General features: G+C 33.1%; 5 protein-coding genes across 6 annotated transcripts; 2 read left to right on the forward strand and 3 right to left on the reverse strand.

Annotated features, from left to right (window-relative positions):
* Positions 1 to 585: 585 nt before the first annotated feature.
* LOC122599413 lies at positions 586 to 1542 on the reverse strand. The gene is made up of 2 exons (XM_043771918.1): positions 1536 to 1542; positions 586 to 1184 (listed from the first exon to the last, which is right to left on the reverse strand). Exons 1-2 carry the CDS (start codon positions 1540 to 1542, stop codon positions 586 to 588), a joined length of 606 nt encoding a protein of 201 aa, XP_043627853.1.
* A 166-nt stretch (positions 1543 to 1708) lies between these two features.
* Positions 1709 to 2773, reverse strand: LOC122602135 (cytidine deaminase 1-like). Its single transcript, XM_043774861.1, has one exon. It carries the CDS (start codon positions 2731 to 2733, stop codon positions 1795 to 1797), a length of 939 nt encoding a protein of 312 aa, XP_043630796.1. The 5' UTR covers positions 2734 to 2773; the 3' UTR covers positions 1709 to 1794.
* A 3734-nt stretch (positions 2774 to 6507) lies between these two features.
* LOC122601927 lies at positions 6508 to 8364 on the forward strand. The gene is made up of 2 exons (XM_043774657.1): positions 6508 to 6766; positions 6861 to 8364. The coding sequence occupies exons 1-2, from the start codon at positions 6618 to 6620 to the stop codon at positions 8197 to 8199; spliced, it is 1488 nt and encodes a 495-aa protein (XP_043630592.1). The 5' UTR covers positions 6508 to 6617; the 3' UTR covers positions 8200 to 8364.
* A 770-nt stretch (positions 8365 to 9134) lies between these two features.
* LOC122602130 (1-aminocyclopropane-1-carboxylate oxidase 1) lies at positions 9135 to 10648 on the reverse strand. The gene is made up of 3 exons (XM_043774856.1): positions 10355 to 10648; positions 10037 to 10260; positions 9135 to 9830 (listed from the first exon to the last, which is right to left on the reverse strand). The coding sequence occupies exons 1-3, from the start codon at positions 10454 to 10456 to the stop codon at positions 9251 to 9253; spliced, it is 906 nt and encodes a 301-aa protein (XP_043630791.1). The 5' UTR covers positions 10457 to 10648; the 3' UTR covers positions 9135 to 9250.
* A 6482-nt stretch (positions 10649 to 17130) lies between these two features.
* Positions 17131 to 25582, forward strand: LOC122600642 (K(+) efflux antiporter 4-like). Of its 2 annotated transcripts, XM_043773391.1 has the most exons (21): positions 17131 to 17520; positions 18097 to 18143; positions 18883 to 18941; positions 19122 to 19200; positions 19334 to 19395; positions 19531 to 19606; positions 19772 to 19846; positions 19962 to 20033; positions 20134 to 20217; positions 20513 to 20581; positions 21184 to 21261; positions 21415 to 21503; positions 21629 to 21725; positions 21843 to 21896; positions 22405 to 22500; positions 22746 to 22934; positions 23461 to 23538; positions 23675 to 23719; positions 24370 to 24459; positions 25099 to 25155; positions 25228 to 25582. In XM_043773391.1, exons 1-21 carry the CDS (start codon positions 17244 to 17246, stop codon positions 25315 to 25317), a joined length of 1863 nt encoding a protein of 620 aa, XP_043629326.1. In that variant the 5' UTR covers positions 17131 to 17243; the 3' UTR covers positions 25318 to 25582. The 2 variants fall into 2 exon arrangements, with proteins under 2 accessions (XP_043629326.1, XP_043629327.1); XM_043773392.1 differs by lacking the exon at positions 25228 to 25582 and having other exon boundaries at positions 24370 to 24504; positions 25099 to 25185.
* Positions 25583 to 26621: the final 1039 nt, after the last annotated feature.

Consider the following 26621-nt stretch of genomic DNA (forward strand, 5'->3'; position numbering starts at 1 on the left):
GGATCTTTGCATATAAAGTACACGTCTCGATTCTCTCTTTGTTAATTAATGTGATTACATATATGTTTCGATTTTTTTCGTTACGCTTATTCGTGATCTTGTATGTTTATGTGTTCATATTCTAACAATTACATAACATGTACAATGCAAAATTAAGAACTAATGGGAATGTTAAATCTGCTATAAGTAAGCTACAAAAGGTGTAAAATGGTGCAAGAAGTACACTACAAGAATTGTAAAAAAAAAAACATGATGGAAATCCAATACAAACCGATATACGAAACCGATATATGAAACCGAAATTACTGGTACCGAAATATATAAATTTGGAACGGTATTGGTTTTGGGTTTGGGTTAGGTTTTGGTTTCGGTACCACTCAATTCGCTATTGGTTTGGTATAGCACAGAATACCATCCCTTAATATATACTCATAAATGATTAGTTTGAGTCAAAAATTTAAAAAGTGATTGGGTGAAATATGTGTAATTACATTACATGTACAATGCAAAATTAAGAACTCTAAACTAATCGTATCCTAATACCTTAACGAGCAATAATGTCATCACTACAATTTTATCTTTCAATCAATGCTTTTGGAGATTGACTAGGCAATCTCCTGTGACCCCTCGAACCCAATCATCAAATGCTTTGATCTCTTTATCTTCACCAATCATCTCAATAAAACAATCGTTACACGTGTCCACGTCGGTCGAGACCGCGCTGACATCGATATTCGCCTTAGGAATGTTCTTTTTGTCGATACTTTCAATGCTTGATTTGACACCATCAATGGCATCCTCAAAATTCTCTTGGCATTGACTAAGGCACTCCCGTATCGGTTCAGATGTTTTTGGGTCTGCTAATCGTTTCTTGAGGACGGCTTTGAACTCACTAATTTTATGTTCAACTGCTTGTAGTTGTTTGCTAGCAACTTTAGACCCTTCAGTCGCGGATGCGTCAACTTTCCTTTGTACACCGATTTCTGGCAATGCAAGTTCAAAAAGTTCCGAAAAAGACATAGGGAGATCACTATCACTATCGTCCGTTGTTGGCCCACCGGCAGGGGTCGGTGTCGATGTAGGAGTAGGGGTCGGTGCGGGCCGTGGGCGTGGGCGTGGGGGCGGGGGCCGGGGTGGGAGAAGGGGAAAGGAAAGGAGATTTGGAAGGAGACCGAGATGCTTCACTACATAATACAAAAAAGAAAAGGGAAATAAGAGTCAATGTTTGCCTTGTTAAGGCCATTGTCTCTAATGTTTATATTTAATTTGCGATTATAATAGAACCAATGTGGGTGAATGTGGAAGATTAATAAAGGTTTATATGAATCGGGTAGCTAGGTAGGAGGTTCTTTTAAAAGTGTTAAGGATTGGTAAATCTTATTTATAGAGAAAGTATCTATAAATGGAAATTTAATGGTTAATGATATGAGGTTGATGTTCTCCAAATTACATGCCAGTAAAAACAAAAACAAACTTATATTATGTTGTGCTCAATTTATTGAGTTTATGGTCAACATTAATGCAGCAATATTAACCTCTCATAGGTATCTCTTTGTGTATATGTGGTTTTAGACGGGTGTTATTGAGTTCAATGAGTGAGAATGCCAAGTTTTCTATTAGCAACAAAGCTACAAAACCAATATGTGTAACACATATTATATTTTTGAACAGATGTGTAACACATTATTATATATCTTCGTTTTCCATTTCATATTTTAAAGGATATATGCTACATTTCTAGTTTATAAACACAATAGTATTTTGACTTAAATTGGATGTTGATATGAATAATATTCAATCACAATGAAGAACTTGGAAATCACATTTTGGTGAAATGTGTTTCAATAGCAATCTAGCCGTCTCCTCTTGCCTCACCAACACTCCTTCCCCTTCCTTCTCCACCAACACCGCCGCTACTATCCTCTCATAACCACCACCACCTCCGGCCACCATATACCCCACCAACGCCGCCTGTAACGGCATCATACTCGGGTTATGCGCCGCAGACTCCATATACGAACCTTTATACACTCTCCCTTCACTATCCATCAATGCCACACCTGACGGACAACCACTGTACGGCGCGTGTGACTCACGCGCCGCCGCAAATGCCTCTTTTTTCAAAGACTCCTGGTTTTTAATAATCAACTCATAAACCCCATTTGATAAATCCGGTGTTTTTTCATTTTGGACGATAAAGTTTTGATCTTTAAGAAAAATTTGATTATCATGTTTTTCAAGAATTAATGGCGTTTCTTTATCTAACAAATCATAAGGACCAAATGGGTCAGGCAAAATGGATAAAATGGGCTTATAAACATGGTCTTCTTGATCTTTATCAGTGATTACAATCTGGGTTTCGGAGATTCCCCGGAGTTCTTGAAAAAATTGGCGGCAATGTCCACAAGGGGCGGCGGAGACAGCGACGTAAAGCAGCTTAGGGCCGCCGCCGTGTGCGGCGAGGTTGGTAATAAGAAACTGTTCGGCATGGATGGTATGGTGAAGTGGGAGACCATGGAATTCCATATTGGCGCCAAGAAAGATACGGCCGTCTGAGTCTAAGCCGACGGCGCCGACGGGGAATTTGGAAATGGATGGGACGGCGAGATTTTGGGCTGATTTGACAAGTGATGGTAGGAGCTGAGGGATGGTGAGGTTTTGTGATTCAGCCATTGATGTAGCTTCTATGGCGGAGATTATGTATTTTGATTGTGGCGGTGGTGGTTGAGTCATGGTGGTCCGGTGGTGGCAATGAAAGATTCAGAGAGTGTTCCTTGAGGAGTTGAGGTGGAGATGGACAACTAGGAAGGAGATTAGATTTATATATAGGGTGTAATTTGGCATTATTTTAGATCCTAAAAATCATGATTAACTATGATACTCTTTTTTTTCTTAAAAATAATTTTAACATCAAGGATTAGTTAATGATAACAAGTCCAAAATAATTTTTCTTTCGAAAGCTTAAGGTTAAGATCTCGTTTTAATACGATTTTACCATTACACAGTGAGGTTTCCCTCATGTCGGATCACAACTTATGGTTCGTAAAAAAGGTTAACAATATTTGAAGGATTTCAATCTTTGGATGGTAATTGAAGATCATGATTTAAGAATGATTTTAAAAAATTTTCAACTTATCCAGTGAAATTAGAGGAATTTAACGGAATTTTTATCCGTAGTATAAGATAACAAAATGTATTACGTACATGTAAAATGTAAACAAGGATTAAGATTTGTTTACATATAATACAGTTTGTATCATATACGAATCTTTGATTTTGTGGTAATGAAACTTTTAAATTTTTATTGATCACACTTTTATATCAATTATTGTAGTCTTTTTGTCATATGGATTTTATTTTATGATTTTGTAAAGAGCCTTTGAAAATCATATCACTAGTCGTTAGCTTATGGCAAGGATTTCAATCACTGTATGGTAATTAAAGATCATGATTTAAGGATGATTTTGGATAAGTTGAAGATGATTTTGAAAAGTTTTCAACTTATCCAGTGAAATTAGAAGAATTTAACAGAATTTTTATCCGTAATATAAGATAACAAAATGTATTAGGGTATATGTAAAGTGTAAACAAGGATTAAGATTTGTTTACATATAATACATTTTGTATCATATACAATTCTTTGATTTTGTGGTAATGAAACTTTTATATTTTTATTGATCACACTTTTATATCAATTATTATAGTCTTTTTGTCATATGGATTTTATATTATGATTTTGTAAAGAGCTTTTGAAAATCATATCACTAGCTAGTCGTTAGCTTATGGCATTACTCATATTTGTAAATTGTAATCAACTTATTAGTCCTAATCCACCGGATGTCAAAATCACATTTAGTTGTTACACATGATTTCGATGTTTGTCTATTTATATGCTAAGATTTATTATTTCAATCACGTATTGTTTAATCAATAACCAAAAGGATCCAAATTTGTTGCGTGTCGAGTTGACTTGGGACAACCTGGATCACACATAAGAACCAATTTCATCACGTACAAACTTTCATCGGGACAGTTTTGATAGCAACCTTAGCTACTATATCTTAGTTAAATATATTTCATTTCACTAATCTACTTGTCTTTACAGATGAGAAAAATAATATATTCAACTTGTATTGATTAATTCGATTAACGTTGTGTTAGAAATTAGAACGGACCCAAACAGCGGAATCGTATAAAATCCACACGGTCAGACGTTCACAATCACTAAAATATGATTGTGAACACTCGCAACAATAAACTAGAAAACTATAGTAAATAAACATAGTAGGGCCATCCGGAGCAAGACGTTATTATTATTTATTTTTTTTTGTCAAGAAGCCTTATAAAGCCATGTACATTGCCCCAAGGGGCTTTATTGATTAAAAAAAAATACTCTAGGCGCGTTGTACAAGACGCTTAAAAAAAAGGAACGTTGTGCAAGATTCCAAACGGCTACATGCAAGATTCCAAAGTTTTGTTAAACAAAACATAAAACAAAAAAAATAATAAAAAATACATGTTTGGCCCACAAAAAGGGCATTATGAAGAAGTCTTGCTCCATGTGAATATGGGAGAAAGCCCCTTGATGACTGAATTGACACTTGTCAAAAGATGCGTCTAGGAGGGGCTTTATGAGGAAGTCTTGCTCCGCTTAGTCTAAAAGAGCAATACAACAAGAGAATTTAGAATAGAGTGGCTATTTTCAATCAATAAAAGTATAAAACCCAATGATAAAACCCAATTTCAGCTTAAGGTACGTTATAGGGAAGGATTATTTAATTTTTGTGTTTTTTTTATTATTATTTTGCTTTAGTAGTCATCTAGTTTATTGTTGATCGATTTGTTGATTTTGAATCAGTAGATGTATACCCATATTGTTTTATCCATGATTTTCTTATTTGGATTTTGCTTAATGAGTTGAGAATATTTCTAACAATTGGTCGTAGAGCTTCAAAAGTTTTGAAGTTGTGAACACAAACTGAAGAGTTAATGTTTTTTACGTTCTTTAAAAAATATATCAAATATAAATTAAACCAATAGCATCCATATGTGTGATCACCTAGCCATTCCCCGTCATAAGTATCAACCATATAGAAGGAATCATTTTCCACTACTAATCACCAATGTTTGAAATTAAAATAAATAAAGAAAATCACATAGTTGTGTTTGGTTACCTGTTTAAAAGATCAAAGTTCTTTCAACTATTGTATAGAGTATATAAAACTTTTATATATATATATATATATATATATATATAACGCATTCAGTCAAAAATAGACATATCTATATTGATGGTTTGTAAATTTGTTGAGTATTATTTATTACGAGTAATAATAGGTAGAGTCCTCTTAAAAAAAATACAAATTTCTTACAATACTACTGTGATTTACTTAAATTATTGTAAAACAAGTGGTTTACTTTAATTTTTGTAAAGAGCAACGCCTATTATCTCAAAGACAAGTGATTTACTTAAATTATTTTTTTAGCCTTTAATTTAAACATTTATCTTATATCTATAATATTTAATAAAATATTTTACAAATTACAACATAACTAACTTTAAAAATAACTACATTATCTTTTTTAACATAAATTATTTTCACATTTACCACCACATTATGGACTTATGACTTATAAAGACTATTAACTCACACTCTTTTGTATTAGTAGAATGAATCATTGTCAATGTTCATTTTAATGTTATTTTATTTTATATACTTACAAGTTTTAAAACTTTTTTCTTTATTGTAAATATAGTTATTTAATAATATATTACTCGTAATTTTTAAATAGTTATATGAATTAGGATGGGATTCCATCAAGTTTTTAATAACTTAAGAAATAAGATTGACAAAAACTTGGTCATTGCATTATAATTAATGGTCAAAATCAATTCAAGTTATAAGCGGGTAAGCAATTGCTTTAGGACCCCAAAACTTCAAGGTCTCAATCTTTTGAAAATAATAAGCTTATTACTTTGTATTTGCATTACAATAATATTCTTGTTGGGTTTTGCATCAACCTCAACATAATTTTTTTACTATTAATTAAATAGCATGAACATGGTATCCGGGCAATGCAGCGGTCTAGTGGTGTTGGTAATGGTACTATTCGCGGTGGTGGCGGTGTCAAGTGGTGTAGGTTGATGTAATTGTGATAGTGGATTTTTTGAAAGATAGGGACTTAAAGTGTTAATTATTAAAATAAAGCTTTATAATGTAAATTAATTCATTTAAGGCTAGATATAAAAAGTCAATGATAATTTTGATAATTTAAAAGTAGAATTACCTAAAATAAATAGATATTTTTTTTATTAGGTTGTATAGATAGTATAGATAAATTTAGCTATTAGTTTTTTCTTTCTATCTTTCTTTACTTTAAATGAAATAACCCTTCAAATTTGATATCGTTTGAGCCCATCAAAAACCGTTGTAACTCTTCTTTCGTCGAACTACAATAATATGATCAAAATAATCAACCTTGTTCAACTGCCAAGCAAACAGTTACTCGGCAACCTCAAAAAAAAAAAAAAAACTGTTTTTAAAGTGAAACGAATTACAGCGTGCTATTATTTCCGACCGACCACCCTCTTTAAAGTTCATTCATACACTGGTGGAATGGAATCATGGATTCCATTAGTGAACATTTTCATGAACTCACCTTCCCCTGAAACAACACCAGCAGCATTACGCTTCCTTCTTCAATCTCCAAACATTTCCACTTCCTCTTTCCTCTCTCTCCTCATCAAACCCACCAATTCTTCCAGGTATCATTTAAATTAATTATGCAAGCATTATATATATATATATATATATATTGTTTTTTTTAAAAGAAAAGTTTATATATTTTTTAATTGTCAGGTTTATATGGCTGCAAACATTACCCAATGTAGTTCAAGCTAGAATTCTATCATTTCTTGTTTACCATCATGACAAATTCAATAAACAAGATTTATCTAAACTTGCAACACATTTGTTGTCTGACGATAATAATAACAAAGTAAAGATTGATTTTTGGGTCAAGAAAGCCGCCCGCCAACTGTTTGATCTTGTGTCTGACTCAAATTACAAATGGGTTTCTTGTTTTAATCTTGATTCTCAAGAAGATAATGTTGATAATGGTAAGTTTGATGAGGATATTATTGGTGGGGTTTTACCTGACTGGCTTAAGAATGCTGCTGCTAGTAATGAAAATGATTCCGTTTTTCCTTGGACTCCGGTTTCTGTTGATGACGTGTTGAATACGAGAATGCCGGATGTTTTGTTTGAAGAAGATGATGATGGTGGTGATGATGATGATGAATTGATGGTGGAAGTTGAAGACGGTGAAGAAGACGGGAACCGTGAATTGGCTGGCGTTGATGTTGAAATGGTTCATTTAGACCGTGAAACAGAGGAAAAGGCCGAGTTTTTGAAGATGAAGATACTGAACTTGGGGTCGAATTTAAAAGCTGCAGAGTTAGTGGATGATATTCGGAAACTATGTGTTGAAGAAAAGGGAAATTCTTTGAAAGTATTGGGATTGATTGAAATATGGAATGCAGATGATGAAATCGTTCCAATTATGCTGTCTGGTCTTTCGGATGGAAACGAAGAAGACTTTGTGTTGGCAAGTGATGTCGTATGCTCGGTTGTGCTTCCAAAGTTTTTGAATCTTGAAAAATCAGCTTCTCGTGTGCTAGTATCTGCAACGATCGACTACTGTAGGGTGCATCATAAGGCTGCTGTGTATGCACTTTTATTTCCGCTAATCCTTCACAAAGATGGCATCAACAGCTCCATATGTGATGTGATCACAAGGATTGTTAAAGAATGTTTGCACCCTGCTCACGTTTCTGCCTTCTGTCAAAAGCTACTTTGTGAAGAAAAAGTATATGGAAAAGGATATATATGCCTGCCGTGCCATCAGCATTTGGTTTCAAAAGAACTGGTATGGACTGAATCGTTGTTTAATATGTTCCAGAATATCTTGAATCATAATGTTCATTTGACTCAAGATTCTGTTGATCGGCTTGTTTTCCATATACAAGAATCTGCTACGATGTTTTCAAAGTCTTTGAAGTTTGCAAATTTCTTGTTATGTTTCATTACCAAGTGTGCTCCTTTGTTAAAGATTCATAAGGTGGAACTGTCTGAAGCTGTGGGGAACACAACCAGTTTTTTGACAAAATCGATATTATCAAAACTGGCTAGTATTTAAAGCTTATTTCAGTTATGAATATGTTTGGTGATCCTTCTCTGTTATCTACTGACTTGGTATGACCTATTGAGGCTAGAAGTTCAACAAATGTAATGGGTATGATTTCTGTGAATTTCAACAAAGAATTCTTTAAATGCCCTGTGAGGTTCTGCATATTAAAATTGATAACATTTTTGTGATAAATCTGTTAGTGGGAAAAAGACATGCCACCTTTTGTGATATAAGTCTCAGTCCCAGCTATGAGTTACTGATTATATCCACCTTGGTTTGAAGTTAATATGCCATTTATTTGGTAAGCTGTGTTACTTTGATAAATAAAGACTTGGTCGATGTTCTGAGAGGCGTGTTATGAGAGGCTCAGACCAATGACCTGTTGTCCTCCTTTTGTGTAAATTTGGGTTGTAGTTTATAGCTAACGGGTCAAGTTATAAATTTAGCTAAGGGGAACGGGTCAAACAGGTTTAAAGCCACCCAAATTGTATTTTTATGCCGCTAGTTCATTAAATTTGGGTCGTGTTCTTGTCCAATGTAGACGCATTGTAATTGTGTGTGTATGTTTGTGACTAAAAAAGATGGTAGATTCTTTTAAAAAGATACTTAGCATTACTTTACTATTAGTACAAAAATAGAGAAAAGTTTTCTTTATTAAACGAATAAAACAGAAAAACTTCTCACTTGCAACCTGACCCATTCTGAATGGTGCCAGAAATGACCAGTCTTGATCCGTTACCTTTGCCAACTCTACTTTTCAAGTTGATTGTTACAGGGCTAATTTGTTATGTTAGGGTTGGGGGATATAAACGGACTTGATTATGATTTGCTGTATACTTGCACCAGAAGTAAATAGGGCTGGGAGGAGAAGATAACATCATAACATACATAAACAAAGTTACTTTCCACAGTCAACTTCGCTGATTATGACAAAATGTGACAGTATATATATATAAGAAAACATGTGATGCTTAATAGAAACAGAACTGGAAAAACAAAAGAAGCAAGTAGCACACACTGGTTGAGACCATTGGCTCTTATGTAGAAAGATTTCACATATCTAGTGACCATTAACCATCTTCTTCATCGATTCGAATCTTGGGCCTTTATCTTCAAACTTTGTAGACGAATAAAGTTTTAGATAGTCTTGAAAAGAATACCGATTCGGGTATGACAATTTAGGAGCTGGAGAAATGACAGCGTCTCCTGCAGGATTATAAAAGGTAGCAATTGACAGCCGACTTCCGTCTTTGTCAGTCATAACTCGGTGAACTGTACTCTTATAGTTACCGTTACTCAAGACTTCCACTTGATCACCCGTGTTAACGAAAATAGTATTATTCTTAGACGGCGGTATGTTTACCCATTTGCCATCTTTGAAGAATTCAAGACCCGGCACCTGGTCATCTTGGAGCAAAAGAATGATCCCACCTGCATCTGTGTGCTCACGAAGGCCTCTAACAAGTTCAGGATGAGGGCATTTCGGGTATTTTGCCACTTTTGTCCCTACAGAAGGGCCTTTGCTTCCTAAAAAAGCCTGCTTGATATATTCCTTTTCTAGACCAAGATTTTCACACATGAGCTCCGAGAGCTTTTCAGCTACCTTTATAAGTTGATTGATATACTCATCCACTGTTTTGCTGCAAGTTTTTGTAAATTAGTAGGATTCTTATTTGAAATTCTGTTACTTTTTCTTGATCTTGGAGCCTACTTAAACCGACCCATACCAATATTACCCGTTTCGACTCGTTACCCAATCCAGCCGTCCTGCTGATTCTACCTCATTCAGTTATATGTAGTTATATAACTATTATTTTTACTCTAGTTAGTGTACTCATAAACTTACCGTAGCTCCTCAGAAAGGTTAGTGTACTCATTGATCTTATTATTTGGACGATGCCATAGGAAGAAAGTGCTTTCCCAGTTGACATCAGTGGTCTTATTATTATCTTCGACACTCTTAACTATTTCTGAGCTGTAGAAACTCTTCTTCATGTTGTCCTCATAATGCTGATTCACTAGTTTCTTAACCTTGTCCATCAGCTGCTTATCAACTCCATGGTTTTCAATCTGCATTTCATAACAATATAAAGTTTAATAACTAGATATGATATCCCAAAGGTGTTAAAAAAATATAATTCTTAGCGCGTTATGATTTCTTTACCTGAAAGAAGCCCCATTGCTCACAAGCATGGTGAAGAAGTGCCATTGTTTCGCTTCTATCTTCACCCTCTAACTTGCTAAAATCTATCATAGGGATCTCCATCTTTTTTGTTTCTGTTGTGTTCAAGTATCTTGGTTTGTTTTTGATGATGATTTTATGTTTGATCTGGTAAGGTATATATAGGCATCCACAAGAACAAGTAAACTTTGGATAAGTGGTCACATCTTGCCTCCAGAGACCGAAGTCATGGGTCTGATCCTTGGTCCTTGCAAAATCAGAGGTCTTCGGAACATGAAAGCAGACTTTCTACCTTACATGATGATAAGGTTGTCTACATCACAACTTCCTTCCTATATCGTTTGGACCCATAACCCATAGATTGGGTGTTGTTTACTCTTTTTTATATTATTTATTTATTTATATAAGTGCCCACAAGAGGGAATGGTGTTACTTTCACCAATAGAAGTGAAATCTGCAAGGAAAGGTAGTTGCAATGTACCATGGCCTAAATTTCAGCTAAGAATTCCATGTGTAGTCAGTTCATAATCTTCATTACTCCAATTCGTATACATTTGACTTTTCTAGTCAAACACATAGTGTTACGATCCAGATATGATACTACCATGGACTTAGTATCTATCTATACTACTTTATAAAAATTATCACATCCTTCATTTTTAGAAATAGTTACACGATAATTACATACTAAATTACTAAACACCCACTATGGAAAAAGTTTTTATAAAATACCAAATTTGTCTTTAATGAATTAATCTACACTCTAAACCTTTATTTTAATAATTAACACTTTAAGCACTTATCTTATAAAAAGTTTATAATATCACAATTACATCAACATACACCACCTGACATCATTACCACCACCAATAGTACCATCACTGACATCACTAGACCGTCTTTCCCACCACCACCGCCGCATTACGCGGGTACCATGCTCGTACTCCTTTATAAAAATTATCACACCCCTATTTTTAGAATTATTTACACTATAGTTACATACGGAATTACTAAATTACCTTTAATAAACACCCACTATGAAAATTTTTTTTATAAAATATCAAATTGTCCTTAATGAATTAATTTACACTCTAAATCTTTATTTTAATAATTAACACTTTAAGCCCATATCTTCTAAAAATTTCCACTATCACAATTATATCAACATACACCACTTGACACCGTCACCACTACCAATAGTACCATCATCAACACCACTAAACCACTTTACTCATTATTGTTGCCGTATTGTGCGGATATCATGCTCGTTTTAAGTAAACGAAAACATGGTTTTTGTTTCCCATATGGGTTGGTTCAATTGTGCTTCGGAAATATAAAAAAAATCTGTCAATGATTTCATATACCTATTTATGGTATCTATCTATCAATATAATATAAGTGTACGTCAATTCACAGAATACAAGATGTTCAATATTTTGTCTATATGGGTCTTTAAGTATCAAGATCTCCCTTGCATCTTCAATATTTTGTCTATAATATAAAAGAGAGAGGGGGATGGTTATAAACCCTAAATTTTTCCAAATTTTCACATCAATCACTCTTTAATAAAATCTTACAACTCAACTTTTCTCACGCTTTATCAAATTTTTGGTGCCACTTTTACAAAACTTCATCAAACCTTTTCAAATCTCCACCTCCTTAATTTTTTTTCCTTTATTTTTAATACTATATAATTTCAAAAACTGAAATATGGTAGATTATATCCTTAGTTTTGTTAAATTGTATTATAAGTTTAGAATGCACCACCGGTTTGTGTTAATGCCTCAACGAACCATGAATGTTATTTGAGCTTTGATTTCGTATCAACTTTGCGAAAAAAGAAATTAAGATTTTTGATATATATAAAACTGATATAAATATATAAGTTAGTCAAAATCAACTGTCACGTCAGCAAAACTGATGACGTGGCACTAATGGGGTTGTTTGTCAAAAACTAACGACATATCCTTTATTGAGAAATTTTTAGAAATTGGTCTTTTAAATAGACGAAAACTAAATAGGTTCTCTTTAACAAGAAATTTGTGTAAAAATGTTACTTTTTATGAATTTTTCCCTTAATTCAAATATATATATATATATATATATTGAAATGTGTAGATAATTTGTTCGCAACAGGAGATTTAGCTTATGTTGTCTAACCCTCAATACCTAGTCAGAAGAGAAATCCCCAAACCGTCCGAAGGCACAAATTTAATTAGGATAAAACATTGCCCCTATTGCATGACTCAAACATGTTTTACTAGAAGACTTTGTTTGTGAAATTTCTTGAATTATTATTCTCATGTCTCGAACTCGAGACCTCTGTTCAACCACTTACGTATAATATAAAGTACTTATAATTCGAATATCTATATGATCATATCTAAACCATTTTCTTAGTCACGCAAAAATGTTTACTTAAAAAGGTTAAACCTATAACCACTTGTTAGAATACATTTATTATTATTATTATTATTATTATTATTATTATTATTATTATTATTATTATTATTATGGAAAAGTGAGTATGAGGCTGTAATGCATTCAATTTGGGTGAAAAACTCTCACATACTAATTTTTTAATATTTTGAATAAATGTTTGGGCTCCCATATCTTTTATGGTTTTAAAAAAGGTATGTGAGGGTTTTTTCAACCAACTTAAGTGCCTAACAGCCTTATATTCTTTCTCCCCTTATTATTATTATTATTATTATTATTTTCTTCCTTTTTATAAAAATTACTTTCACTATAAATTCGTAGGGTTTACAAGAAATTTATTATTATTATTATTATTATTATTATTATTATTATGATTATGATGATGATGATAAAATAATATCAAAGTATTGGTGGTTAAAATAAAGGTACCATGCATATGTGTAAAGTTACATTTACAAGATTAGATTTAAAGATTAAAGATCATATAAGATATTATTATAGATGGAGTAACTCTTATCCTTTGTCCTTTCATTATATATATCTTGTAAATTTAATTTATATGTCTAAAAATTAATCTAAAATTTTAAAAATTTGATATATAGATTCCACTAATTCTTTTTCCTAATTGTGCCCCTGATTTCTTCATATGTCATCATCTTACTATTAGACATATTTTTAGGGCACACAAATTAAATTGATTTATCATTCTCCATCTAATCTAATAAATAACTAAACATTGCGGACGATACTTTGAATCTTCGATTTTATTATCATTTTTCCTATTGCTGACGTCTCTTGCATGTGACTAATTTATTATTATATAACTTGGTCTTCCAAATATTATTTTTGAAAAGAAATGATATGTTTATCACAGTTTTAATCCATATGATATACCACAGTTGTACACTATTACCTTATATAATCTGTTTTCAATATTATAAGTTATAGTATTAAATTAATTAAAAATCGTAAGTAGAATACTTCCCTTATATTATACGCCCACCATGCATGGTTTTGAATTATATATATTTCATACTATTTGTTTATGTGGGAGATGTACTCATCATTGATTGATTGTTTTCTTGAATTCCAATTCATCAGTTTTGCAGCAAAACTGTGTGCGGTTTTGACCATAAATCTATCTACTATTCTATTATAGTTCTCAAACCACAAATTGGATATAGATTTCCAATGGGCTGTTTAGATTTGTAGTGTCACATATTAAAGTTATAGTATCACTTTCACTCATTTGTGTTTTTGTGCAATCTAGAATAGATATTGCATTTGCATAGGTTTTACACTTGATTAATCTGTCTCTAACAGATTAATAAAGGGAAAATTACATATATATATAGTTTAAATTTGAGGTATATTTTAAAGGGATAATGACATACGAATGTAACCACCTATGACAAAATGGTTATGTAATGTAGTGATCTACTCGGGTGACTATGTAAGGTATCCACCTATGTTTTTTTTTGCTATACTATGTAAAATATGTACAGACCTTACATAGTATAGCCAAAAAAATACATAGGCTTTACATTGATTGACCCAAATAAAAAGGTCCTTACATAGTATAGCCAAAAAACATAGATGTATACATTACATAGCCACCTAAATAAGTTACTACATTACATAATCATTTTATCATAGGTAGCTACATTCGTATGTCATTATCCCTATTTTAAAATATGAACATCTACAAAATTATTTTCCCATTTATTCATACATTTTTTTTACCTACCGCAATTAGTAAGGAATACAAGTAACCAATAAAATCAAGACATTTAACATATGAAGATAGGATATACAAATAATTATTCTCATATCTATATCTATACTATATTATAAAACAAATAGTTCATTTCTAAATTTTTAAGTTTCTAATATTTACTTATTCAAAATGTCTTTTTTATCTATTCAATATTTACTTAAAATAACTATAATATTATTTCTCTCTCATCAAATCTCAACCAATCATTTTTTCTCTCTTCTTCATAAACCATTTTATTTTTCTAATTCATTTAAAATTTGTTATCTCAAAAACCATACATCGATAAATTATAAAATTTATACGGGCGTTCTTAAAATTTCATGCTCTTTCATTAGAGAGGTCATTTGATATACTTTCGACGAATTTTTAAATCTGAGGATGAGGCCCGTTTGGCTAAGGTCAGAGCCCGTTAGGTAGATCACCCCATCACCGCCACTGCCATTAATTTAGACTAAAAAGTCAATATGATCAAATTAAACCTTAATTCTTAATTTTTCAACAAAATTAAAGTTTTAGCTGGATATATAAGTACGTGGTAATAGATCCAGCTGGTTGAGGTGGATATATATTTTCCGGCAAGTGAGTGTGAGACTGTGAGAGTGGCATCCGGATGGGCATAATAAAAATCCTAGTCATTTAAGCCCATTAAGGTCAAGAGCACTGGCGACTTATAGGCCCAAAAAGAGACAATAGGCATGTCATACATGATATTCACAATTTCACATATTGTATGACTTGAATGAATTTGCATTTTGTAGTTTTCCTTCCTGCTTTGCAATATCAATATGATCTTGCATTTACATTTTTTCCTTAAGATTTATGGTCATATATACTCACACTTTGTTTTATGACATTCACTATGTATATACCGCATAGATTGCATTACATGATCTTATCTTATTAAAGTGAAACTTTTTCAAAATTATTGTTATGAACTCATCGTATATTACAACATTATTTATATAACTTGCAAAAAATGTTATGGTCAAGGAAGGGGCCAAAGCATTCCAACAATCCAACACATATATCTACCATTACTTTTGTCGAATCTGTTTAAATATAACCTAATAATATATACATAGACTTGTAACATAGAAATAGCATGAAAAACAAAAAATATTATTCAAAAGGAAAGTTGTAATCAGCAATTCGGCATGGATGTATCGGCATTGGACATTGGAAAATATTGACTTGCGGCATTATTGCCCCACACATTTCAGCAAGAATCGACACGCAACATGGAGGAGTCAAATCGGCATTGTGATACCGATGCAAGTGAGGTTTGGGCATCTATGGCCACTCTTTTTTCTTTCTTTATCTTTATATGTATATGTCGATGTCGACCACCACTTACAATTTGGCACGGATTGGCAAAGCCATATGGCAAGTAATCATTGTTTATGACCGTGATAATATTTAACAAATCGATAAAAACACTTTTCACCTTAAAAGTAACTGTGTATCACACATGCACCTATGGTAAAAAAAATTATAAGTACTATGTTACCCATTAATTTTATCATTTTTATATTCGTACTTTATATGTGAATTGATTTACACAAAAATTATTAAGTTTTCTAAATATATCTACCTTCACGCATTATACGCTTATAGTGTCATTTAATTAGCATGATGAAATATTAATTTGTATTAAACTTTCAAATGATTTACTATTGCATAAATTAAAGGGATTGGTACCTTACAATCTAATTGTCATAATGTGTATGAAACTTTAATCATGTGCATTATATATAACTAGAAGGGTACTTACGCGTTGTAGCGACATCTCTTAAAAGCAGCAGTTAAATGACGGTGTTTTTTGAGTGAGCGTGTGATGTTTGTATTTTTTGTTGTGTGTGAGATGATGTTAGGTTAGGGGATAAGGGAGGTAAGGGTATTTTGGGACATTCAATGGATTAATAAATAGTAATGGTTATTAAAGTAAGGGCATATTTGGTAATTCAAATGCTAAAAAGTTTAATGCAAAAAAATAGGTATTCGAGTAGATAGAGATAAACTTTCATATCTTGTGCATTGCATGTATCAAAGTATATGTGACAACCATAATAAACTGTCACATATAAGTTTTTGATTGGTCGATACATATAATGCACAAGATTCGAAGATTGAATTACAATATAAACCATGACAATTCTTATAAAAGTGTTTACATTATGAATTACTAATGGGAAGTGATAATCATACCACATATATTGATATATATTTACCAGTTTTATAACATACTGTATAAGTATATAATACACAATAATGGTAAATTTATTAAATTGTGTGGTACGAATATCACTTCCCCTAAATCAAATTAAACTAAATATACACAATAAATTGAAACTAAGAGGAATTTTTGGATTTGAGAGATCAAAATAAAAGTTGAAGTAGAGAGTAAAATCCCAAAAAACCTTTAAACCTAGAATAAGGGCCAAGCCAATCTGAGCCCCTTTGCGTTAATTTCAGAACACACACTGTATTCTTTTCGTTTTTATATTTCTTTTTTTTTTTCTTTTTTTTTTCTGTTGCCATAAAATACACTCCACCACCGCCACCACCACCACCACCCGATCTTTCCCACGGCAGCAGCTGCACAAACTAACCACTCATCTCCGCCGCTGCCGTCCACTATTTCCGACGACTAACACAATGTCTCGAAAATCAACACTTAGTTTCATCGTTATTATCGATCTTCTTCTTCTTTGCTTACTTTCAGTAGCAGCAGCAGCAGCAGCAGCAAGAGCTGATGAAGATACAATTAGTGCCTTTAATTTTAACAATGAAGACAAAGACGACGTCGTTTCAACCCTCAATCTAACTACTACTAGTACTACATCTTCAAATAGATCCAAAGAAGATAGCTTCGCTGGAATGCTTGATCGTGCTCTCGAAAAAGAATTCCCCGAAAATGACGAACAATCCGACGGTTATTTACTTACTCTCTCACACACACTCATATATATATATATATATACACATTGACTGTTATACTATTTGTATCGCCTTTACTTCATTCTACTATATGATTTAGTTTGATATTGTAGACTCTAAACACCCACACACCCACACACATATTAAATATAGAATTAATTATGCTATGTGTGCTAGGTTTAGTATTACCGATTTAGTTCGATGTTATAAATTAGAGATTTAGATAAATACTTATAGTTTTGGAGCTAATTAGGGCACGAAATTTGCTACATTTTGATACTATGTGTTGTTATATTTATTCACAACATGATAAACGTGTGTGTGTTAGGGTTTACTTGATCGTGGCGACTGATTTAGCTTGATACTTTATATAAAAGAATGAGACAAATTTTCGGTTATTTTGAGATAATTAGGGTAGTAAATTAGGTAAATTTCGAAATCATGTATTTTAGTATACTCAAACTAGAGATTACGTTTGTGAAAACATTTGAAGTCAAAAGTTTTGTTATGATTGAAAATTTGTTTTATGCATTAATGAAAACGTAAGTTATTTTATCTCTTTATATTTTAGGTGCTGATGATCCTGGGAGCTTCAATAATAGTGTTGCAGGACAACAGGTATGTAGTTTACCCAACATTTGGTGCTTTGATATGGAAGTTTTAACTTTGTTATATAAAAAACTAAATACATTGCGTGAGATCCCATTGGTTGTTCTCTTTGAACATCAATATATCATCTCTTGGTTAGTTAGGCCTATGATAGTTTTACCTTGGTGTTTTTTTTTTAACAATCTTGGTGTCAGGGACATGGTTTAAAAAGTGATCACTGTTACTATTTACGAATACTAAACTGCCTGTTACCTTAAGCTTTTGCCTGTTTTTGGGACCCCTAGAGTTTTCAATTATCATTGAATGTTCCATATGCTAATGCATTAACATCCAATTGTGATCTCATTGTTAAGTTCGGCTTAAACAATTCAAAAAAAGTATAACCTTAGTTGAGCTTTCTAATGGGAGTTTCCCCGATCTTTTCTTGCTCTTCCATGATCTTGTATTTTCTTAGTTTGTTTAGTGTGTCTGTGATTTACCTAACTAGCTGAGCTGTTGTTTATTCATTCTACAAAAGGGGTACTTGTGAAATCCAAAGTTGTAGTCATCTACCCAATTCATTTCTTCCATACATCAATTAAACTATATGAAAAGCTGATGTAACTGCAATTAGGGGATTGGTGTCGAGAAAGTATTAACATATTACATGTGTGTCTTCTGCTTGGAATACACTTGGTTTTGCACTATCACTTAAGATACAGAGTCAGTAGTGGTTTTGACATTATTTGCTGATCGTTTTACTTGTCAGGCAGTTCTGGAAACTGTTGCTAGAGTCAAGTCGAAGAGAAATGAAACCAAAGAGGAGAAGTATGTATTGCTTTTTGTATTAGCTTTTCTTTTTGCATACAACTATACAAGTTGCCACTAGTGTGATACGCGTAGCTATTGATGAGAACAATTTTGAGATGTTGCTTATGTCTCTCGCTTCTTAGTTTTACAAAACTCAACGTTCCAATATACCTGATGTTTATGTTACTTGTATTTTAGGTCATTTCAACTTCATGATGTTTTTAACCTGGATAATGAGAACCGTCCTGAAGATACGCCAAGGCTCATAGATAGCAAGGTAATATTTATCCTTCCAAGTTCACTTGGTGTTAAATGTTCTTGTTCAGTTATTTCTTTGTTTGTGCATATGTGGGTGTTAGCTTCAAATTTAATATCAAGAAGCTTATTTTTATTGGCAAATCTTTGCTCAGGATAATGTCTTTATCATGTCCAATCCCAAGTCTAAGTATCCGGTGCTACAGTTAGACCTAAGGTATGTCTTTCACCACCACACCCCACAAAACACCTACCTCATCTCTATTCTTGCCTTCATACCTCGAGTTTATATTTTTCTTCTTTTCCTTCTAATGTTTGGTTGCTAATGCTTATTGCTGTTACTTTTTGACAGATTGATATCTGATTTGGTGGTTGTCATTGTTTCTGCAACTTGCGGTGGCATAGCATTTGCTTGTGCTGGGCAGCCGGTCTGGTCATTATTAATGCCTTATTTTTCTACTCAGCATTTTTATCCTTCTCGAAATAAAAATCTGAAATTTCGAGGATTTATAATGGGGTTATTCTATTTTAGAAGACAAAAGAAACGTCTTCTTCATCATTTTAACATATGTACGTGCATAAAAACCATGCAGGTTATTACAGGATATTTGCTAGCAGGATCTTTGATTGGACCTGGTGGACTTAGCTTTGTTAGTGAACTGGTTCAGGTACTCCAGGATTGTTATAAATTATTATGAGAATTCCATCGTTATCTCATGGGAATTTCAATGTTAGTTTACTCTTTTCTTTATGATCCTAATTTCTTGTAGAATACTCATGCAGGTTGAAACTTTTGCTCAGTTTGGCGTCATTTTTCTTCTTTTTGCGTTGGGGTTGGAGTTCTCAGCAGCAAAGGTTTAACAACTCGCTTTTAATCCCAACCCTCCATTTGTACACATGCATGGAGAAGAGAGTTCCTACTGTTTGTTATAATGAAGTTCTTTTCTTATTGCAGCTTCGTGTTGTCAGAGCTGTTGCTATCTTAGGAGGTCTCCTCCAGATATTTCTTTTTATGTGCTTGTCTGGAGTAATTGCCGTGGTATGTATCACTTTTATCAGATTTCTCTCTGTTCTTAGTTCTTAATTTGTTATTACAAGTTTTTAGAGTTTTTTTTTTCTTCTGATGCATAATTGGTAAGTTTGTCAGTACAGTTAGTCCTATTTCTGTAAAATTCTCAAAACCTTGTAAAGTTTTTTGCTGATGGGCATGCAAAGTTATCATTTTTCTTCTTTCGTCACGCATCATGAATGGAACTTTAGTTACAAAGCATAAATGAAAAATCCTTGATATCACCTTCATCTTATTTGATCCGTGGACTTGATCTCTCTTGCAGTTATGTGGTGGTGAAGCTTCTGAAGGTGTATTTGTTGGTGCCTTCCTTTCCATGTCATCAACTGCAGTGGTAGTTTAGCATAAGTGAACTATTCAAGTCATTTATTGATTTCATCTGGCAGCATCATTTATATTAGTAACAACTTGTGAGATCCTTTTTATGGAGTTATATCAGGGGCACAATACTTGAAACTTGTTCCTTGTATTCTAATTACGTCTCCTGCAAGTGAATTTTTGAGTTTATAGAACCCTAACTATCAGCTGAAGTATTTATACAATCCTAACTACCAGCTGAAGTATAATTCTTGCTCAATTTGGTACAAGTAAAAACTTAAACTGGTTAGTTGATTAAATTGGCTGACTATATATTAGATCTTATATTATTGCACTATGATACTAGTTGCTAGTCTCCAAGTGTGTCCTATCCAATTTATGATGCCGAGCTTCGAGTTAGTTTTAAGACACTTCCGTTTTACCAAGATTATCTCTCATCAGTCTTTATTAAGTGAGGCAAACCGTAGGATTAGTAATTACAAATTGCCTGTGTTACTTGATTTCTGTTTCTTAATAGGTGAATTTTTTAGATCATTTGAAAGAAATCAGGGACTTTAAAAAAGTTAATGAGCATCCTTTTGCATGATGCTGAGACGCTGTCATCTTGATATGCCACAGGTTCTGAAGTTTTTGATGGAGAAAAATACTCTTAGCACTCTTTATGGGCAAGTAACTGTTGGTACCCTTATATTACAGGTAATTTTTTTTCCCTTTTAGTAGTAAAAGACAACTGAAAATTACATCTTTCATAAGGTAATTAGAAAAAATCTAGTACACATTGTTGCTCTGCTGATTTCATTTCCACCGAGGCTATTTGACACTTGGTGTTAATGCATTTTTGTGTCCCAGGATTGTGCGGTGGGTTTATTATTTGCATTGCTTCCAATCCTGGGTGGTACATCTGGGATTTTTGAAGGAATGTTATCTATGACTAAGACGTAAGTAAAAGAATGCAAACCTTAAGGACCATGTGTGCTGTGTTGAATTTCTTTGGTGCAAAACATGTGCACTTTATCTGGTACTTCTCTGTGAGTGTACATCTCTTAACGATTTGTGTTCTCAGGTTGGTGACTTTAGTTACGTTCTTGGCTGTTTTGTCTGTATTCTCCCGCACTTGTATACCATGGTTTTTTAATCTTATGATAAGCCTATCATCCCAGGTATTTAATGACCCTTTCTGATTGACTAAATTTCTTGTTCTGATCTCTAAAATGGTCTAATTTGGCCTTATTTTGATTCATATGGTTGATATCTTTATTTTTATTGACAATTTGCAGACCAATGAACTTTATCAATTGGCATCCGTGGCTTTTTGCTTGATAGTTGCATCGGTTAGCTTCATTACTCTACAATAGCTATTTTGCATCTTATCTAGCATAATATGCATACCTAGACCTAGCAATTTCAAGTCATTTATCTATAAGTTTGTCTCGGTTGAGTTCTATCTCAAATAAGTCAACTGAACTTTTTAGCCGAAAAGGGAATAGGCCAAAAGGGTTGAACAATTTGAAAGTCTCCCAAAGTATACAGTATACTTTTGATGCATAACCCCCGAAATTATTTTATTCAAAGGCTGCAATTATTGTTGTTATAATATTGTCTTGTAAACATTATTCAGTGTTGCGCATTAGGTATTTAGAATTTTAGTAAAATGCTCGTGAGTCAACCCAACCCAACCTGACCTATTTTGACCCGTTACCAACTTGTATGACAAGTGATTTCCCACTACTTATTATGGTATAATAGTTGTTTGAAATTTGCAACTATCTAAAGATTCACTATGGAAAATAATTATAAAAATGCCCTATGCTTATCTTGGTAGATAATTCTATATTGCAGTGTAGTGACAAGTTGGGTCTAAGTCTTGAACTGGGTAGCTTTGCTGCTGGAGTGATGATTTCAACTACTGATCTTGCTCAGCATACTCTTGAACAAGTAAGATTAACTTATAGATGGGCCTAACAGTTATTATATTCATTTTCCTTTTCACAATTGTTTATGATATCCTTATTAAATTCTTCAAGAACAAACCTCGGTTAGAATAATAATGTCATGAATAGCTGACAATTAAGTTGACCATGTAGTACATTGTTGTGTCTGGATATACGTAAGGGAGTTTCTCCAAAAACTTAGCATACACTTTTTGTTTTTTGCTTACCGTGGAGCTGATTTTGTTTCAGGTTGAACCCATTCGCAATTTCTTTGCTGCTCTTTTCCTTGCCAGCATTGGGATGCTAATTCATGTTCAGTTTCTGTGGAACCACATTGACATCTTACTAGCAGCTGTTATACTGGTGGTTGTAATAAAGACATTTATTGTTGCCACTGTAGTCAAAGGATTTAGATACAATAACAAGACCGCTCTTCTTGTAAGGGTTTATCCTACTCTGTTTATACTTTCTATTGGAGGTGAAATAATGGTCAGATTGCGTAACGTGTCAAAACTGATACTTTCTGCAAGGGTTGAAAGTGGTTGGGTAGGGCTGGGTTGACCTAAAACACCGTCCAATAAGTTTGGTATTTCAATAAACAATAAGTGTGTCAAATATGATCTACCAAAGTTGTATTTCTCATAGTAACCTAATAAACGGTTATGAGGTTGCATGCATTAAAGTTACACTTCGATCGAATTTTAACACATTTACTTTTTAATTAAGTTATATTCCCATTTGACCCGTTAAGAGATTAAATATATCTAATCTGATCCATTCATAAATATATAGGTAGAAATTGCCACCTCTGCTTATGTTAACCCATGTTTGTAATATATAGGTGAATTTAAGTGTTCTCATTTGTTCTCATTTTAAGTTGGTTCTCATTTGATTGTCACCCTATATATATATATATATGTTGACCTTTGTTGACAAATGAGCCTTGGTTAAAAAATTGATGTAGGTCGGAATGTCCCTTGCTCAGATCGGCGAGTTTGCTTTTGTCCTTCTTAGCCGTGCCTCTAATCTTCATCTAATAGAGGTAGTATTCGAATTCAACTGCCAAAAATGAGGATTGTTTTTTGGTTAACATATTATTGGAAAGAAATGCATATTAGCATGCATCCTTGATTCTTTTCATTGCAATTCCAATGAGACTATTACATGCTGTTCTGCAGGGAAAGTTGTATTTGCTGCTTCTTGGCACAACGGCTCTAAGTCTGGTACGTAAATTTTTATTAGATCCTCAGGGACCTCCTCCTTTCTATAGATACATAAGATGAAGGGAGAAGTGCGGCTTGACTCATAGAGTCAATTAATAATTTCATATAGTTGGAGTATATTGGAATATTATAATTTATACAGTTCAGATTGTCTAGGGACTAGGGTGTCTGGGTTTGCGTTCTAAAATTTGTTCCCTAATAACTTGATGATTCTGACATCAGTTCAAATGTTTGGATAAACAAATTTTACTTCTGCTTATTAAAGTTTCGGTTTAATTCGACTTGCTACAAAACTGATTATTAAAGGAAAAATAATAAATTCACCTGTTAAGTCTCCCTTATTCCTAATTTAGAGACTTTGTTATCCATTCCACAATAAGTCTCATTTTCTCACCGAAGTGACATTGTCAATCATTTCATCTTTTGTTTATTTTAATAAATTTGCCCCAATTAATAGTTTGCTTATTACAATTCAATATATTAGAAGTGCCTCCATATAGCATCTCTAACATTTTATAACTGCTAATTTATTAGATGATTACTTTCAAAATGCATAACTGAAACCCCCATGGGGAGGCTTGGTGATGACATTTGGGGAACCAATAGAGCAAATTAAAAACACCGCTGAATAAGAGCTTTTTGTTATGCAGGTGACGACACCATTTCTTTTTAAACTGATCCCTGCTGTTGTACATCTTGGAGTATTATTGCGTTGGTTCACTCCAGATATCCCCACGGAGGTGATAATCTTTTCCCAAAGCAGTTTTACCAGGAAAATTCGATAGGTTGTACACCATACCTTCATAATATGCATTGCACACCATAACCATCAATGCTTTGTTATAGATTGATAGTGTGGTTGTGGAACTCTGTCTGATGGAATCAGAGAAGGGATGGAATGGTCTGTTCTGCCGGAATGAAAAAATCTGTTTGTTTTGTCTGATGGAATGGACTATTCCTGAAATGAGATACCTTCATTTTTTCTGATTTTCATTACATGCCACCATTCTGTCTTGGAATGAAATGAAGAGTAGCATTTCTGAAGGAATGCAATCTCTCCTTTCTCTGATTATCATCCGTAGCCTGGGGTGGTTTTTTCCGTTCCACTTTGAAATGAAATGGGAACTTACAAATTACTCACTTGTATTAATGGAACCTTTAATAGCATATATCTTTCAATTTTATAGCTCACAACATAGCTTAGTTACATACTTGCTTATTCCACTACCATATCCATTTCCAATCCGGCCAACTAAACTCACCTAATGATATATACATATTTTGTGGTACCATAACATTTGGAAATTGCATGCATATATTTATCACTTGTATATCTTTGACGAATTATGACTCGATTTATTTAATTATTATTATCTCAGATGCTATTTAAAGGAGAGCTGATGCGTTCAGACACTGCCAGACGGATTAGTTTAATGGTAGATGTCTCTCATGATTTATAGTGTAGCTATAAATATGCATTATGAAAAAGTCATCACTCAAAACCTCAGGCTGTACCCGATCAACATCTGATACTTCTTGGGAAAGGTGCAGAAAGAGTTGACTTGAGCTTAAAGTCAATCCCGAAGGAACGAGTTTGATACCCCATGCCCTACCGAGTAAGAAAGGTAGCCTTATACGTCTCACACACTAATTGAGACTGCATCACTATGTACATATATAGATATACCCCTCAGTTTTTTCTGATTTGAGTTTGTTACTTGGTAGAAATTATTGGTTTTGTAAGTAGTTTGAATGGTTTCTTCTTATGTTGTGCAACACTGAGGACTCTAACGAGTCTAACTACGATACGTAGATTTTGAATTTGGTCCATTTCAGTTGTGGTTAATGATGATGGTTTAGAAATGTCATATAGTGTAACATGTAATGATTCATATGTAACTTGATCGATTTCTGAGGTGACAATAATGACTTAGTATGAAACTTTAAGGAAATCATCCACTAGCGGTAGGAATTAAGCTGCTGCAAGGAACCCACATAAGTGGTTATTGGGGGCAAACCGCAAAAGTGAACCTTTTCTTTTTCTTTTCATTTCCACTATGCGGTAGATAAGTTCCTGGTGGCTGGCGGCAACTTGAAGCCATGCATTTTGACTAGTACTCGTATATTACAAATATGATAATTGAATAAATGCTCAAGGATAGAGATATCATATGTACATAAACTAAACTTTTATTAATTATCTTTTCCTCAAATTTTGTGTTTCCGTGTATTGAACAATAATTTTTGAAGGCGGAGTATTATTAATTAATACAATTGTTATTTAAGATATCGAAACTTTGGATGTATCTACTTTTTTTGTTTATTTATTTATTTATTTTATTTATTATGATCATTAAATCTCGGATATTGCATTTTTTCTTGGTCACGCTCTTGTTGCTTAGAAAGCCGAAGCAAATTGATGAGCGTTACTCAACATGAACCTTTTTTCTCTATTGTCATATTAGTGTCACATCATCTTTTTACGTGTTACTTTAAAAAAATATCACTACCAACCACATATCTTTTTCACTTATTTCTTAAATATTTTATTATTTTTTAGGGGAAAAAAACATAAATATGTTTTCCTTTTAATTTACAGTATTTATTAAGATACAAGGTCCAAGAGATGTATAACGTAATGGTATTTGAACCGCGATTTACCACTATCTATAGCATCAAAAACTACTCATTAGATACAACGCACTTAGCTTCGTGTATCCACTACTATGGATACAATTTCCAAAATAGAATGTGCATAACATTTTGTTTGAAGTTGTTTTAAACTTCACCAACTGGCCAACTTCTGACTTATTTTGCGATATAATTGCAAAATCAGGGGTCTTATGCTTTTCTAGGAACCAATGATCACTCACACTACTATTGAGCATCATTGTGACGTACG

This window comes from Erigeron canadensis, chromosome 5 (assembly GCF_010389155.1).
Source record: "Erigeron canadensis isolate Cc75 chromosome 5, C_canadensis_v1, whole genome shotgun sequence".
Lineage (NCBI taxonomy): Eukaryota > Viridiplantae > Streptophyta > Magnoliopsida > Asterales > Asteraceae > Erigeron > Erigeron canadensis.